The sequence below is a fragment of the Oryctolagus cuniculus genome, chromosome 10 (genome assembly GCF_964237555.1).
Source record: "Oryctolagus cuniculus chromosome 10, mOryCun1.1, whole genome shotgun sequence".
In the NCBI taxonomy this organism is placed as follows: domain Eukaryota; kingdom Metazoa; phylum Chordata; class Mammalia; order Lagomorpha; family Leporidae; genus Oryctolagus; species Oryctolagus cuniculus.
In genome coordinates, this window is record NC_091441.1 from 115,794,276 (window position 1) to 115,811,939 (window position 17,664).

The window sequence follows — 17,664 nt, forward strand, 5'->3', positions numbered from 1 at the left end:
CACCATCTCACTGATGTACGAAGGCCAGGCCGGGCACGGCAGCTCCGCCGAGGTCACAGAGCTCTCCAGCAGTGTCGACTGCAAAGGTCAAGCAGCGGCTACCTCTGCTCGGACAACGAGCAAGTGGGAAGCGCTAAGGGCAAGAGCTGGGGAATCAGACAATTTGACCCCACGCCTTTGTGTCTCTTGTTCACATAGAAAACGCGATTCTAATAACACCTATTTCATAGAATTAGCATGACAAGATCAAGGAGGTGAAAGTCCCTCTCGCACAGGAAAGAGCTCCTCAGATCACTCCTGCTCCGTTCAGCAGAGCTGCGCTGTGTGAGAGACCTGAGCCCTGGCTGCTGTCGGATCCACCTGTCCTGCCTGCTGTCCCCACGTGACCCCCGGGACTGGGCTTCGGTCATTCCTGGTTAGTCTTACTGCTGCTTACTCAGCTGCAGTTCTGAGAATTTTAATGAGAATTCAATCCTCCAACCTTACTTTACAAAGGGCCTCTTCTGAAAAAGAAAATGCTAATGTGGGAACATAAAAAGCTCTCAAAAAAGACAGGCTTGGCTAAGGGAAATTGGGCCATCAGGTAAGACCACTTTCCTCCACGGCTGCTGAAATTATTGTTACTGTGTAGCCGATGACATCTCAAAGATGCTTACTATATTCTTCTGCTCACTCAAAGACAAGTGCCAGACACTAGCAGACACAGATCCCTGAGGCAAGGGTCCTGCCCTCTGGGAACACACAGCCCAGCACAGCGCAGGAAGGAAGGCAGCCAAAGCCCTGGCTCTGTGACAGAGAATAGGAGAACAAGAGCAGAGTCCAGAGAGGGAGGGATCACACGGCCGCACCCCAGGGGAGGCTTGGTGACAGGGTTAGATTTCAGTAGAGACATTCGTAGGACTTTCCCTGGCACCGTATGTTTGGGAAAGATGACCCCACAGGAGCAAAAAGGGGAAAGTTCTGGGTATATTTGGTTTGCCTGCGGGTGGCAGGCGTCTGCTGAAACCCAGACAAGCTTAGCCACAGCAATGGTTTCAGGGGGCCGGAGCAGGAGACTAGGTGGGGCCGGGTCAATGAATGAGGCAATGATCGTGAGTCACTGAAAGAAAAGTGTCCCTAGTGGCATCAAGCGAGACAGGAAGCAAGGATTCCCACTGTCCAGAGCTGAACTAAGTCGAGGATGAGGAAACAGGAGGGACACTGAGACACCTTAACCACCAGTGGGAGGGAACCACAGCTCCCCTGAGCATAATGGGGTAGGAACCTCCGAAGGAGGAGTGAATGTGGGAGCCCAGGACAGGGCCGCAGGAAGAAAGCGACGTTCTAAGACATCGTCTGGGGAGCTAAGGGAATCTAATCGAGTCTGAAGTCGCAGTGATCTACAATAACATAAACTTCAAACTTTTTTTTTAACTGGATAAAAAAGTGACATTCAAAGTTTCTCTGACCTTTGTCCTTTGACCTTGGAAGAAATCACTGTAGTGTTTAAGCAAGGAGACTTGCACCGTGTTCTCATCATACTTGATTAAGAAGTAAGGCAGGGCCGTGACTCCTTCTCTTTGACAAAGATCATCATACGCACGCTTCAGGGCCTCTATCTGCAAATAGGAAACAGGAGGTTATTCTCTGGACAAACACTTGTCGTTCTGAGCTAAAACCTGACATGAAGCTGCCTTGAGGCCAGCAGAGTGGAAATGACCGATCGCACCTCTGCTCCTCTTCTGCAGCAAATGAACGTCAATGTGCACCCAGACACTGCGACACTGCCACGTAACTTCTACGCGACCCCTTTCAGGTGCACGGTGTGCACCTTAGACAGGGCCGCAGTGTGGTGGCTCCCGAGTCTGCCAACCACAGAGGGTCGGCGAGGAAACAGATGTTCCATCTCTCCTGCACTGGCCAGCATGAATGCCCCATGGGGCAACGTGACCGTGAGCCTCCCATGATCTTTAACAAGGAACCTTGCCGTGACCTTTACTGAGACACCACTCCAACGCCACACTGAAGTACACAACCTCATGAGTTTTTTAATCCAGTCACAGGGGTGTCACCATCAGAGTGACAGTTTCATAGCATTCTTCTTTTTTCCTACAAGGAAGCCCACACTCGCCAGCAGTCATTCTCCAAGCACGAGCATCCCTCACCCCCCTTCTCGTAGGATTTCTTCTCTGGAAATTAGTCCCACAAACCACAACCTTGGGTTTATACTAAAGAGCTTGTTCTTGGTTTTGCCTTCAAAACAGTCACAGGGGCCCCGGGCTTCAGCACTCAGCGTTGTAGTGATGCAGTCGTGGTGACGCTCAATCCTCGCCTGAACAGCTGTCGGAACGCTCGGGCTCGGGGTCTCAGCTCCGCAGCCTGATCGTGCCAGCTGCTCCTCTCCCATCACCTCCGAGGACCTCACCCTCCTTCCCAGTGAGATGGCACCCACTGGCTGTGCACGTGCCACTCCTGAGGGGGCAGTCCTGCCGCCGTGCACGAGGGCAGAGGGCAGAGGGCTGTGTGATTTCAGACGCTCTTCCCGCAGAACGATGCCTTAGGTTTCCCTCCACTCAGTGTGAAGACTCTGTTTTGGTAGATTCTTGCAGTCTTTCAAAGTGTCCCTGTAACCCTCCTTGCTGGCTTAGCATCTCACCAAACACCATGGAAACCTGGAAAACTCCTGCTGACTGCATCTGCAAAATGACCCTGTGAACATTCTGTCAAGAAGTCTGTTCCCGGGCCAGCACTGTACCATAGTGCGTAAGGCCACTGCCTGTGACGCTGGCATCCCATATGGCAGCCAGTGCGCGATCCAGCTCCCTGGGAAGGCAGTGGAAGATGGCCCAAGTACCTGGGCCCCTGCACCCACTTGGGAAACCTGAAAGGAGCTCTGGGCTCCTGGTTTCAGCCTGGCACAGCTCTGGCTATTATGACCATTTGGGGAGTGAACCAGCAGATGGAAGACCTCTGTCTCTCTCTCTATCTTGGTAACTCTGTCTTCCAAACAAGAAAAGAAAAAAGAAGCCTGCTCCCAGTGCCAGCTTCGGAGGCTTCCAGAGTTAGCACCTCCTTGTCCAGAGCAGTGCCCGTCTGTCCAGATACCAACATTTGCACACTGAAGCCAATGTTACCAGTACTTTGTTTTATGTGCTGATACCTGTTTTGGTGAAAACCTCTGATCCAAACTCACTGGCCCCTGAATGAGAGGTATACTCTCTGGAAGACAGAGGGCGGGATAGCAAAACCAGTAGTAGAAGTGGTACTTCTTTAGATCCTAGAATAAAAGACATAACACACGGTATTAGTGCAGCACCAAACATCAAATGGAAACACATGTATTCATGTAATTTCTCACAGCTAATGAAGAGAGGAAAGCATGGTTGACTTGCCATATTCTCATCTCAAACACAACCCAGCACCCAGAGCTTCTGATTTCTGAGTACTTTCACCTATCACACGCTAAAAATATAACGATGAACACAATTTGCTTTACGCACCACGTGTGTATCAGTTCACAAAACCACGCTGGGAGGTCACTGCTGTCACCCCATTATACAGACAGAAAACTGAAGCTCCGTAACAGACACTTGAACAACAATGGAAAAGACAGCAAGTGGCAGAATGAGGATCAGAACTTGGCTCCTGGACCCTCAGCTTCTTCCTCACTGAACCATGCACACCCAGTGCACCACGTGAGCAGGCATGGCCTCCACACGGCTACCATTCTCTAATACTTTACACACGTTACGAAGGAAGCCATGCTGCTCACGTACAGCTGCCTTGTGGATCCATGGGTCTTGCAGTTACGAAGTTAATCACGGATTGACAATATTAATTAAAATAAAAACTGCACCTGTGGTAACGTGCAGATGTTTTTATCTTGTGGGGTAACCACCGTGTATGCAGCACTGAAGGATGTGTGTAAGTCATGCAATGATGACACCATTTTACATCAGGACTGGAGCACGGTTGATTCTGGTATCCATGGGGGCTCCTGGAACCAGTTTCTGGGATACTGAGGATGACTGTACCTATGCATGCCTGCGATAATGAAATTTTGATTTCTGACACGTCTTACTGGTGAAACTCAACAATTAAGCACCTGTTGTATACAAAGCAAACATGAGCCTCTCTAAAAATAAGATGAATGAACTCTGGAATCAGCCACCCTCCTCGAGGCGTGGAGATCCCGCGAGTGCAGGAGTCACTGGAAGCCCCACAGGCGGCTCTAAGGCCTATGGAGCCAGGATGCCAGAAGAGTTCTACCACCACGGCTACTTCTGACCACTCCCCAGCCAGGGGAAGTGGCCTGGCGAAGGGACTCGGGGGCTGTCTTCCAGGCAGAGGCCTCCTGTGGGCCCAAGTCACCCATGAGGTGGATCCCAGAGTCACATGGCTATGACCAGGCAGCCTTCTCCCACGGACTCTGCCATGCTTGACCACCAATGCAATCTGACTAATTAATATTTTGGGGGCCGGTGCTGTGGCACAGTGAATTAAACCAGCATTTGCAGTGCCGGCATTCCATATGGGCACTAGTTTGAGTCCAGGGTACTCTGCTTCCCATCCAGCTCCCTGCTAATGCACCTGGGAAAGCAGCAGAGGATGGCCCAAGTCCTTTGGCCCCCATACCCATATGGGAACCCTGGAAGAAGCTCACAGTTCCTGACCAGCCCAGCTCGGGCCATGGCAGCCATTTGGGGAGTGAACCAGCGGATGAGAAATTCTCTGCCTCTCCTCCCTCTCTCTGTAATTCTTTCAAATAAACAAAAAAATCTTAAAAAACAAATATTTTCCACTGAAACCTGGATGCTTAAAATTTACGATGTTAAAGTATATAGTTTAGTGGGCCTTTCTTTTAGTATACCTGGATGCTTGTGCCACCATCAGCTACTAGTCCCAAAACACTTTGAATACCCCCAACACCCCCCATACCTACCAAAAGAAACTCCCTTCTCTCTCCTCCCCTTCTCCCCCGGCAACCACTCTTCCCATAAATGGAATCATACTTGATGACTTTTTTTTTTTTTTTGACAGGCAGAGTTAGACAGTGAGAGAGAGATAGAGAAAGGTCTTCCTTCCATTGGTTCACCCCACAAATGGCTGCTACAGCCGGCGCGCTGCGCCAGTCTGAAGCCAGGAGCCAGGTGCCTCCTCCTGGTCTCCCTATGCAGGTGCAGGGCTCAACCACTTGAGCCATCCTCCACTCCCTTCCCGGGCTACAGCAGAGAGCTGGACTGGAAGAGGAGCAACTGGGACATCCGACGCCCCAATCAGGACTAGAAACCAGTGTGCTGGCGCCGCAGGCGGAGGATCAGCCTAGTGAGCCGCGTGCCAGCCACTTGGTAACTTTTTAAATATACACTTATATATTTAAGTATGTATCCAGATGAGGAAGTTGAGTAACCACAGTTTCTGCAGTCTAATTCTGCCACTGGTTGATCAGTTAAGGTAAAACTCCCATTTCACAAGGGCAAAACAAACAGCAAGACTGAAATGAATGACATATCTGGTCCTTTCAGTCCTAAAAACAGCAGAAAGGAAGCAAAATCATCCCCACAGATTACTCTTTGTACTTAAGTGACTCGTCCTCGCCCGTCTTAGTAAAAGGTTAAACAATTCAAGATGAAGGACCTCACACAGTCTGAGAAGCTTGCTTTATCGGGTCATCTTCAGAAGTCAAAAGGCTTGAATTTCTTGGGATTCTTTTCACATTACAAAGAACTTTGTCTAAATTAAACATAAAGCTCTTTGTGTCTGAAGATTTGAAAAGATAGAAACCTTTAATATTTTCAAAGGGGCAAGTGTTTAGCATGGTGGTCAGGATGCCAGCAGGGCACCTGGGTTTGAGCCCTGGCTCTGGCACTTTACCCCAGCTTCCTGCTAATGCACGGTAGGACGGCAGTGACAACGGCTCGGGGTCATGGATCCCTGCCACCCATGTGAGTTCTCAGCACCTGGCATCTGTCAGTCTGACCCAATCCCGGCCATTACGAGCACTTGGGGAATGCACCAGCAGACTGGAGCTCTTTCTATCTCTCACATAAATAGACAGAAACACACACACACACACACACACACATTATTACTAGGAAGACAACATTCAGGAGATACAGTGGGGAAGAAGGAAGGGTGAAACTTACAACTTGGAAAAAACAAAAAAGCAGAGTGGGAAAGAAGACAACCAAAGCTGAAGAAGCTGTGGTGAAACCAGTTACCAGGTGGCAACATTAACACTCACAGGCCCGCCCCACAGAACTTACTCTGAAGAATTGAAATAAAGAGGAAAACGACCACCACTGTTCACTACAATGGTTTTTATAACAGTGAACGTTGGATACAACAGGGTGCGCAGTGGGCGTCTGGGACACACATGTGATAAAACAGCCGACATAATTACAGGGGATTTGTTAGTTTTACACACACACACACACACACACACACACACACTAGAGTACTTCAAAAAGCTCATGGATAATGGAATTGAAAGATAATCTTATTTTGGTACAAAAAACTTAAATTCATATACGAGTTAGTCTTCAAAAAGTTCATAAAAATTGCCTATTACAAGAAAACTGGGGGTGGGCACTTGGCAGTAGTTAAGATGCCAATTGGGACACCTGCATCCCCTATCAGAATGCCTGCTTCGAGTTCTGGCTCTGCTTTTAATACAGCTAACTGCTAATATACACCCTGGAGGGCAGTAGGTGAGGGCTTAACTACTTGGGTCGCAGGGCTAGCACTGTGGCACAGCGGGTTAAGCCGCTGACTGTGACACCAGCCTCCCACATGGGTGCCGGTAAAAGTCCTGGTGTTCTACTTCTGATTCAGCTCCCTGCTAATGCTCCTGGGAAAGCAGCAGAAGATGGCCCAGGTGCTTGGGCCCTGCACCCATGTGGGAGACCTGGATGGAGTTCCAGGCTTTTGCCTACCCAGTCTTGGGCCTTTGTGACCATTTAGGGAGTAAACCAGTAGATGAAGGGTTTCTTTCTCTCTCTGTCTACCCCTCTCTGTATAACTCTATCTTTCAAATAAATAAATAGATAAGTAAATATTTGAGTCTTTGCTGCTTACATAGGATACCGCGATTGAATTCTTGGCTCCTGGCTTTGGCTTGGATGACTCGTGGGCATCCAAGATGTTATGGGCACCTAGTAAGTGAACCAGTGAATTTTTTTTTTAAGATTTTATTTATTTACTTGACAGGTAGTTACAGACAGAGAGAAGGGAAGACAGAGAGAAAGGTTTCTCATCCACTGGTTCACTCCCCAAATGGCCACAACAGCTGGAGCTGGGCCGATCCAAAGCCAGGAGCCAGGAACTTCTTCTTGGTCTCCCATGCGGGTGCAAGGGCCCAAGCACTTGGGCCATCTTCTACTGGTTTCCCAAGCCAAAGCAGAGAGCTGGATCAGAAGAAAAGCAGCCAGGACTAGAACCTGCACCAAGATGGGGTGCTGGCACTGCAGGTGGAGGCTTAGCCCACTGTGCCACAACACTGGCCCTGAAATAGTGAGTTTCAGATACCACCCTCTGTCTCTCTCCACCTACCAATAAAAATAAGTAAGTAAATACAAACCTAATGGACTTCAATAACTTCTGCACAAAGTAAACTCATCTTTTAACTCCATTCTCCACACACCTTTTGAAGTGCCTTTGCATGCACACAGAACACATCTGTGTGTGCGTGTACGTGAGCAGCTCATGCCTCCACAATCTGCCTTTGCCCCTCCCTGTTTTCCACTCCCGGAGACCAGGCCCTTCCCTCCAGCTCTCAACTCCCACTTCCCTGGGCAGCTCTGCCACACTCCTGAGATTTCTTTTGTTCTTCAATGCTGCCCTCAATGTTCATTTTAATTAGATCTCACTCCTTTCTTTTTTAAACAGTCACATGGTCAGGCCTTAGATATGACCTCAAGGCCAGAAGCCCCTTTCACGTATTTGGCTGGACGCAGCCACGCGCTCTGCAGGACGGCGTTTAGTAAAGACGCCAGCGGCGCAGAAACCCCTGCTTTCACGCGGAGTAGCAGGAGCGGGGCCACCGTGCAAACAACCTACACGCTCGCTGCCAGGAGTTGGGCAGGAACGAATGGATTCCGCCAGCAGTCACAGGTGCCAGCGCCGGCTGGCTGCTAATCCAACGAGGGGGAAGCCACAGCTGCAGAGGGAAGAGCGCAGAGCGCCCTGACGGCCCCGGGGACTGCACCAGGGGATGCCCGAGCCCCAGGAGCCCGCACTCACTGCGAATGTCAAGAGGAGGAACTTGTTGAGGAGCACGGGGTCTTCAAGAGCAGCCCCTGACTTAATGGACTCCCATATCTGCCGGAAGAAAGAAAAGTGCCAGGCAGGTTAGTTGGTATCTCGAGGGACACGTGGAGCCAAAGGTGAGCTCGTCTCTCTCACCGGCCGGCCACCGCTTCCGCCAGGCACGGAAAGGGCCACCATCCCGCTGTGCCCACCTCACACCGCCTGCCTCTCTGCCCACCCCACTCACTCCGGTGTCTGAGCAAAGTGAGAGGCCCAGGCACCTGCTCTCTGCGGTCAGCCTCGTGCCTTCTTGACGTCCTTCAGCAAATCCTTACCGTCCACTACACACAAGCCACAGGTGGGCTTCAGAAATCAACAACAGTCCCTGTGTTCAAGAAGCTCACAGCCAATCTAAGCCGAGAGACGGGCACAGAGGATTTGAGTTCAACACCACCCAGGACCGGCAGTCAGAAAAGCAGGCAAGATTCCTGGGGCCGGGGAGGCAGCAGGGGAAGGAGCCTGCAAGGCACTCCCAGAGGAGATAGTCTGAAATATGCAAGGCACTTCAAAAAGTTCGTGGAAAAGTGCAACTGAAACAAGCCTACTTTAATGCAAAAAAAAAATCAAAAAAACAAAAAACAAACAAACAAACAAACAAAAAAAAACCATGAAATCCATGCATTTTCCGGAGATGCATTGTATTTGGGGACTTCTGAAACCCTTATCTGGGATTCCCCTGACTGTCCTGCAAGATGAAGAAAAGAGAAAATTCAGGTTTATGTAGCAGAAGCTGGCACTGGCCAGAGCTGCTGAAGACAAGATGTTTCAGGGGTGCTGGCTGTTCAACCTTGTGTTACCGACTTGTGGGGAGCAACCTGGGCTTAGACTAAGTTACTGGAATTAAGACTTATTCTATGCATCTGCTCTCCCACAATATGGCGCTGGGAGAGAAGAAAACAGTTTGTACACAGCTGCCTCCAGTTCAGCTAATAAACTGTAGGACTTGCTCCTGATTGGAGAGCAGCGTACTCGGCGTGTGGGCAGCTGAGTTAGGATTGGCGGAGGAGGACTATAAAGGAGGAAAGAGATGGCATGCACCGGGAACATCTAAGGGGAACACCTGTGCAGCCCCCGAGAAGAGCCGGCCGGCGGTGTGCCGCTCCCCTGCGGAAGTGGGGAAGGCGGCCAGGGGGAACCGCCCTTCCACGGAGGTGGAAGGGATAGTAGCCAACCCGGGAAGAACCGGCAGCAAACCCGGGGAGGGCCGAGCAGACGAAAGAACAGCGCAGGGTCCTGTGTTGCTCCTCCACGAAGAGAGGGAGCGACACGACTGAGCAAGACAACATCTGGGCCGGTAAGAACCATCCCCCAGTTATGGGTCAAGAAGGAAATAAGCCAGGAGAAGCTCTGACTGCTGACAACCTCAGACAAGTGAGGGACACCCTGAAAGCTGGGGAGTGGGAGTCTGAGCCTGGGTGGGGGTGTGTTCCTGGGGCGAGCATCCTGTTTTGGTCCACTGTGGAAAAAACCTGACCCAACTCTTTGGAGATGCCCTTCTAAGGGTACAGCTCAAACAGCAGGCCAGGGAAGTCAAGTCACAGGCCAAGAACACTGACCATCACCGCCGACCAGGAGCTGCGTCTCCCACGAAGGACGCCTCAAGGCCCAAGGCGGAAACTCCCTTCCCCGACCCCTGCACACGTACAGATCAGACTCCACTCAGTGGGTAACAGACTGGGATAACCGCCCCCACCTTCCACTTTCTTCGGTCTCACTAACAGACATGGAGTGCAGAATGTCTGGTGGTCCATTTTCAACAAGGATTGGAAAATTACTATCAGCTGACTTGCAGATGGTGCCACATTCCCCCAGAAAACAGGATGTCAGGGAGCAGCCGACTCACTAGAGGAAGGTAACTTTGTAACTTAGGCCACATCTGGGAAGACTGTATACTCCATGGTACGCAGCCAGTAGGGAACCGAGGGAGGGACCTGTGTGCTATGACAGAAATTGCTCGCTGTACCTGCTGTGGGCGAGCCTGCTCATCAGACACCCAATCTTGCAAGACCGATAACAGAGGCTCTTTCACTGCACTTCCTGAGTCCAAGTCCACCTCTTGCGTGGCCAGATGAGGACATTTCCCACAGAGAGAGACAAAGGCAAGGCATTCCAGGCAGAAAGAACATTGCGTTCCCAGGAGAGGGAAGAGAACAAAAGTAGGTGAAGCGAGACTCAAGTGATTTGCTGTGATGGAGACAGAGGAAGCAGGGACAGAATGACAGCACACAGAGGACAAACAGGTCAGCAGGGGCCAGGCCAGCAAGGGCCTTGCCAGTCAGATGAAGTGATTGGGTTCTGCCCTGATGACTCAGGAGAGGCTGCACGATCACCTCCTAGAATCATGAAGCACAGGATGGTCAAGGTCTCCAAAAGACAAAGACGACACTGAGTTATAGGAAGATACTCAGAGAGGCCATGTGGCTTCCCAGCTCACCCGATTTCCAACCTCTGTACCTTGCCACCCCTGGATTTCCCCTGGATGTCTTCTCCCTGAATTTCCAGCCCACACATAAGGAGGGAGCTGGGAGTATTCTCTCTGGGGAAACCACCCGGGGTCCACAAACAACTCTGAGTGCCCACTGTGGTTTCCGTGACAGACACATCACGTTTTCCCAGCTGACCTTGTTTGCTGTTTGTTCCAGGAGGAGCTTCTTGTCTGCAGTCTTGAATGACTCAAGCGTGTTGGTGTTGTACAGGGTTCCCAGGGCTGGGCAGCAACGGGCAGGAGTGGGGGCGCTCCTGGATGCGAGAGAAAGACACACAGTTATCCAGGCACCACAGCCAGCCAGGGCAGGACAAATAAGCCACATGGCAGCTGAAGGCCAAGGGTGCCACTCCAGAGGGCATACAGGTTCCTTGGTGGAAGACGGCCATCACTCAACGACTGAAACTGGGGGCCCCAGCGCTGCTCCCCCACTGCCCTCTGTGTGGGAGTTCCTTCCCTGTCCCTTATTCTTTCTCACCTTTCAGTCTTACTGAGCCAGGAACTGCGCAAGGTCTGGATCATAACAGCTCCTTGCCCACTGTAAAGTTTCAGCAACTTATCTAAGGCCACATAATGGCCAGAGCTCAATCTCAAGCCAGAACTAGTGGACTCCAGGTGCCGCAGCACAAACCTCCTGCTCAAACCCTCCCCGGCCTCGAGGCCTGCTCCAATCCATCTTCTTCCAGGAAGCCAGCTCCTACTTAAAAAGTTTATCTGTTTACCCATTTAAGTCAAAGCATAGTATTTCACAGCATTTTCAAGGACAGCTGCATACCCCCAGCCAGAGCCCAGCAAGCCCTCCCTGATACCCTGCGCCTCCCTGCCCCGCATGGCTCTGCCCAGAGCTGCTGCATAGCACACCTGCCGGCTGTCTGAGCCACGTAGACAAAACGTATTCCACCTGGGCCACCTGTCAATCTCTCTACACTGTCCCCAGTGGTCTCCCAGTCCTCAGAGCAATCCAAGTCAGGAGAAGAAAACGGGTGGATTCTGAATATAAATTCAGACGGAGGCAAAGCTGCTCTCTTTTCTGAAATGATTAGCTTGTGTTCCAGAAGTTCGGACGCTGAATGGAAATCTTCATCTCATTAGCAGCCTACCCTCGCTGTCTCTTAGAACTACTGTGGACAGAATGAGCTCCTACTGACTGCACTGAGGGGGGCTGCACTGCTTCGAAGCCCAGGGTTTCTTCATTCAGAGTCTGTGAAGACAGGGTTCGGGGAGCTGAAGGAGAACAGATCGAAACCTGGTGCAGGTGCTGAGGGGTGCAGTGAACGACAGTGGCTCTGTCACAGACTGTGTGTCTCAAATGCCACAGCCTACAGGACAGCTTGCTTTCAACAGCCAGAGCCTTCCCGTGGGAGCTCTGAGTTCACAAGTCACAGGCTGTGTGTCACCATCCAGGTTAAATGAGGACATCAGACAGTCTGGAGGAGGCAGGGAAATCACAAGGAGACAAGATTAAGTTCACAGGGAAGGAGAAGGAAGCAGAGCAGCTGGTAAACCTCGCTCTACACTGGGACTTTAGCCGTGAAACTGCCGGCACAGGAGGAAGGATGCCATGACCTAGTTTGAGTCACTCAGCCTTCGCCTACACGTCCAGGTGCCCAGGTCGGGAGGGCCACGCTGAAGCCTCACTCTAAGAGGGGAGAAACCTGCCTCCTGAGGCCAGGAGCCGCTGCCATGACAGCCAGGCGGTGGGAGCCCCAGCACGCGTGTGAGTGAGTGAGGCCAACCTGACGTGACAAAGGACGAAGTTCCACCTGGGAGGTGAAACACATCAGAAAAAATGATAACGGAAGGGAAGTGCTAGCAACTTGGAGACAAAAGAATTTAGTCCCAGTCCCGGCCCTGACACTTAGGTTTCCTAGGATTCCATCCATATGAAACGTCCAGAGTAGGCAAACGCTCAGGGACGGACAGATTGTCGGGAGATTCCTGGTTGCCAGCAAGGGGGAGGGGACACAGAGGGACGGCTAAGCATTTCTTTTTGGAATGTTCTGGAATCAGAGAGTGATGGTGGTTGTACAACTTTGTGAATTTACTAAAAACTAATAGCTGTGCCTTTTTTTTTTTTTAAATATATTTATTTGAAAAGTTACACAGAGAAAGACAGAGAGTCAGGGCATGGGGAAGGGGAGGGAGGAAGGGGGAGGGAGATATCTTTCATCTGCTGATTCACTCCCCAGATGATAGCAATGGCCAACACTGGGCCAGACTAAAGCCAGGAGCCAGGAGCTTCTTCCACGTCTCCTACATGGGTGACAGGAGCCCAAACACTTGGCCATCTTCTGCTGCTTTCCCCAGGCCATTAGCAGGGGCTGAATCAGAAGTGGAGCAGTCGGGACATGCAAACCACGTCCGGTGCCCATATGGGATGCCAGCATAACAAGTGATAGCTTTACCTGCTGCGGCACAAAGCCAGCCTCTGAACTGTGCATTTTTAAATGGTAAATTTTACAGGACGTGACTTACAGCTCACTGAGGCTGTTGAAATGATTTGAATCAGAAATCTCTGTTACATCCTTGAGCCAACAGTGACCTCGCAGGGATCCAACCCTTGCGCTGCCTTCACACCTGCCTGTGCACGCCTGGTCTCACTGGCTACTCAGAAAGCACTGCAGCTGTTCTGTACATTATCCACACACGCCTGACAGCAGGCAGGGGGCAGAAGGAGCTGAATCCTCTGGAACAAGAGCAGCGCTGCTGTCCATGCCGGGCGGCTTCCCGCGCCTGCGGGCACCTCTGGGACCTGGGAAGGCAGAGGCGTGACGCGTGACCTCTCGCTTTCTGCATCAATCTCTGGATTTCCGTTTCTAGCATCCCCTAACAAAGTCCACGCTGTCAGTCCAACAGCTGCACTGCATCCCTTTTTGACGGCCACGCACTGAGACTGCGTGGAGCCCTGGAACACACCCAGCCCTGAGTGGGCGCGGGCGCTGCAGCCTCTGACCCCCACGGCTGCTTCCTAAGTCCTGGGAGGGCGAGGATGATCCCTTCTGTTTCTCTAAGTCACCTTGAAGACAAACACTCAGCGAGAGGAAGGGGGCCAGGGAAATGCCCTCCTTCCAACGTTACAGAGGCAGGCATTTGACGTGCAGTTAGGGCACCACTCAGGATGCCCATGTCCAACCTCAGAGGGCCTGGGTTCCCGTCCCAGCTCTGTTCCCAATTCTCTCCTCCTGCTAATGCACACCCTGCGAGGTGCACCAATGGCTCATGTCATTGGGTCCTTGACAACCACGTGAGAACTGCAATGAGTTTCTGGCTCCCAGCTTTGGCCTGGCCCAGTCCCAGCTGTTGTGGGCACTGGAGGGGTAAACCAGCAGAAAGGAGACAACTGTCTCTCTCTTTGCATTTCAAAGAATAAAATAATTTAAAAAAACTCAAAAACCCAAACCTCAGATGTTCATGTGAGACCCAGGGAATTAACTCATCAAGACAAGTCCCACTGGTCCACGGGCTGTCTAACAAAATCTATTCTCTTCTCTGCAGAACAGAATACACACGGGACGCCACAGCTGGGCAGCCGTTTCCCAGACGGCTTGGCAAGACAAGTAGGTCCCAGCTCTCCCCGAGGGACAGTGAGTGGAGTGACGCTGTCTCTCCCCAGCCTTTGGGAGCTTGGGTGTGTCTCTTCCACCTGCTTTCACACCAGCTCTCTTTCCCTAGCTACTGTCACCTGAAAGTGACAAGCCAGCCCTAATGAGCACGCAGAGTCCAAGCCCCTGGGGCTTCAGGAGCCATAAAATGGAAGAAGCCTGACCACCAGCCCTGGACTGCTGAGTGAGCAAGAAACAAACTTCCTCTGTACTGGGCCCTTCTGTTCTGGGGGTCTCACAATGGCTGCTGCTTGAGAAAATGCCACTTGACTGACAACGCACCGAACAGAATTCAGAGAAAAGGATCTAGTGTTGCTAACTGTAGCAGCAATTCTTAAAACTTCCAGGAACTCGGTGCAAAGGGGATTTATCTGGTGCCCTGTGAGACTGAGACACTCCAGGCATCCACAGACGAGCACCAGGACAGTGGGTTCCTGAGCTCCGTCTCATTCCTCTCTGTGTGCCCACCGCCTACTACGCTCTACTGCCGAGACCCAGAGCAGGCCATCAACAGGAGTCCTGAGTAATGATTACCCCTTCACACCTCCCAGCACCCAGACACTCTCTTACGCTACAGGGGTCTCTGGGAATGTATCTCGTAAGGCTTTGTACTCCTGATGCCAACACATCCTGCATGTCGTGACACTGCTGTCTGATGGATACATTCATAGACATTTTCCCTACATGCCCATGCAGAAATGTAGCGGTGAAAACAGGGCTAGAGGGCCGGTGCTGTGGTGTAGCAGGCTAAGTGCCTGCGGCACCGGCATCCCATATGAACACTGGTTTGTGTCCTGGCTGCTCCTCTTCCAATCCAGCTCTTTCGGCCCGGGAAAGCATTGGAGGATGGCCCAAGTGCTTGGGCCCCTGCACCCACATGGGAAATCCAGAGGATGCTCCTGGCTTCAGAGTGGTCTAGCTCCAGCCATTGCGGCCATTTGGGGAGAAAACCAGCAGATGGAAGACCTTTCTCTCTGTCTCTTCCTCTCTCGGTATGTAGCTCTAGCTCTCAAATAAATAAATAAATCAAAAAATCTTTAAAAAGAAAACAGGGCTGGAATGGTAATAACAGAGCTCATCTGGATGTAAACAATCCATGCCCTTGGAGGAATCCCAAATGCCTTCATTAAACTTTTCAATCCCCCTAAGAAAGAAGGACTTGGAAAAATCACAGAAGGAACATTAGAAGCCCAGCACCCAACTCAAAGATGAGATAAATGAAGCTGCAAAAAACCAAAGGGACAGGGCCAGCGCTGTGGTGTACCAGGTAAAGCTACCACCTGCAGTGCCGGTATCCCATTTGGGCGCCGGTTCTAGTCCCGGCTGCTCCTCTTCCGATTCAGCTCTCTGCTATGGCCTGGGAAAGCAGTGGAAGATGGCCCAAGTCCTTGGGCCCCTGCACCCGCGTGGGAGCCTTGGAAGAGGCTCTTGACTCCTGGCTTCGGACTGGCGCAGCTCCTGCCATTGCAACCATCTGGGGAGTGAACCAGGCAGCACAAGCACTAGCATGAGCTGAAGACGGGACGTTTCAGACTCGATCAAAACTAGAGCACTGAGAGCCCGCCCATCACCTGCAGATGGCTCAATGTTTGCACATTTTCAGTATTTTCTTCATTAGACTGTAACTGCTCCAAAAGGAAGCTAGCCGTTGCCAAAACGGCAGAGAGACTATCAGGCTTTAATGTGTTTGGACAACAAGTAATCATAAGGGATTTCTGATGGACCAAGAAAGCTCAGAAAGACGCAAGAAACACCCACACACAGTGTTTAAACAAAGCAAAGCTGGGGCCGGCCTGGTGGCACAGCGGGTAGGGCTGCCACCTGCTGAGCCGGCATTCCATACGGGTTTGAAGCCCAGCTCCTCTACTTCTGTTATGGCCTGGGAAAGCAGTAGAAGATGGCCCAAGTCCTTGGGCCCCTGCACCCACGTGAGAGACCTGGAAGAAGCTCCTAGCTCCTGGCTTCGGATTGGCCTAGCTCCAGCTGTTGTGGCCATTTGGGGAGTGAATCAGCAGATGGAAGACCTTTATCTCTCTCTCTGCCTCTGCATCTCTGTAACTCTGCTTTTTAAATAAATCTTAAAAAAAAAAAAAAAAAAAGAAAACAAACCTAAAACTGTTTTGGATTTATGTGATGCTTTTGAATTTGCAATTTGATTGAAATAAAGGAATAAAATGCACCAATTTTTTGAGCTTTTTAAACTCCAGGGATATTTTTGTCTTTTTTATTTGAGACGCAGACACACACAGAGAAAGAGAGTGAGCGAGCAAGCCAGCCCCACAATAGCTGAGGCTGGAGCAGGCTGAAGCCAGGAGCTGGGAGCTAGAAACTCAATACAAGTCTCTCATGTGGGAGAGAAGGACCCAACTACTTGAGCCATCACCTGCTGTCTCCTAGGGTGCACATTAGCAGGAGCTGGAATCAGGAGCAGAACTGGAACTCCAACCCAGGTACCCTGATAATGGAATGGGGACGTCCCAACTGGTGTGGTAAAGGCTGCGCCACACTCCGCCCCCTGGCTGATCCTCATGCACAGCCTAGCTCCTCGGCAGGGGCTGACCCCAACGCCCCTGGACGTGGGCACTGCAAATCTCAAACACAACATGCCCTGAAACAAACTTAACCTCCTCTGGAAATCGTATCCCCTCGCAGGTCTCTACTGTAGAAGGAAACCCCCCTAGCTACTCAGACGGGATCTCAGAAACACCTATCTGAACGCTTTTTTATCTTTCTCTCACCCCTGCGACGTGTGACCTTTAGCAGGCCCTCTCACCTTTGGACCCATTTCGGTCTCATTTGACAAAGAGAGCAGCAGCACACCAGGCATATGCTCAAGAAACTGCCTAGCTACGCAGGTGCTCAGGAGGTACTCTCCTCTCCCCACAGCTCCCAAGAGGGTAAAAAGATACTTTGAGGATGTTCGTGTCACATTTCCACATGGATGCCGTTAATGCCTTACGAGGTGGCTGGCATACAGAACTAGCCTAATAAACGCTCAGTGACGGATGCCCAGGGACCAGCAGTTGAAGGCGTAACTCAAGAGGCATCATAAAGCATCACAAAATATTAACTACAATTGGAATCAGGAGGGATGTTATCTAAGTCTTAATTAATCTAGATGGTACTTGGCCCTAATGAGCTCTGAAAAATAATCATTTTTTCCAATGAGAAAGTGAAGCGGAGGGCCCCAAGCATCCAGCACTTGTCTTGATGGGAAGAGTAGGAGGGCCATGTTCGACCTCCCCAGGGGCACCTTAGCTCTTCCCGGGGTCCACTTGCAGCAAAGTAAAG

General features: G+C 51.2%; 1 protein-coding gene across 11 annotated transcripts in view; it reads right to left on the reverse strand.

The window, feature by feature from the left end:
- Positions 1-17,664, reverse strand: part of ATG7 (autophagy related 7) — a 221,684-nt gene that overhangs the window by 177,522 nt on the left and 26,498 nt on the right. For all 11 annotated transcript variants that reach the window (XR_011379654.1, XR_011379656.1, XR_011379655.1 and 8 more), the window contains exons 4-7: positions 10,908-11,025; positions 8,221-8,298; positions 3,140-3,256; positions 1,449-1,598 (exon numbers count right to left, since the gene is read on the reverse strand). Coding sequence is in view for 8 of the 11 variants with exons in the window: in XM_070051104.1 (XP_069907205.1) it covers positions 1,449-1,598; positions 3,140-3,256; positions 8,221-8,298; positions 10,908-11,025 (463 nt within the window). In the remaining 3 variants the exon portion in view is untranslated. The remainder of the gene's footprint in view (positions 1-1,448; positions 1,599-3,139; positions 3,257-8,220; positions 8,299-10,907; positions 11,026-17,664) is intronic.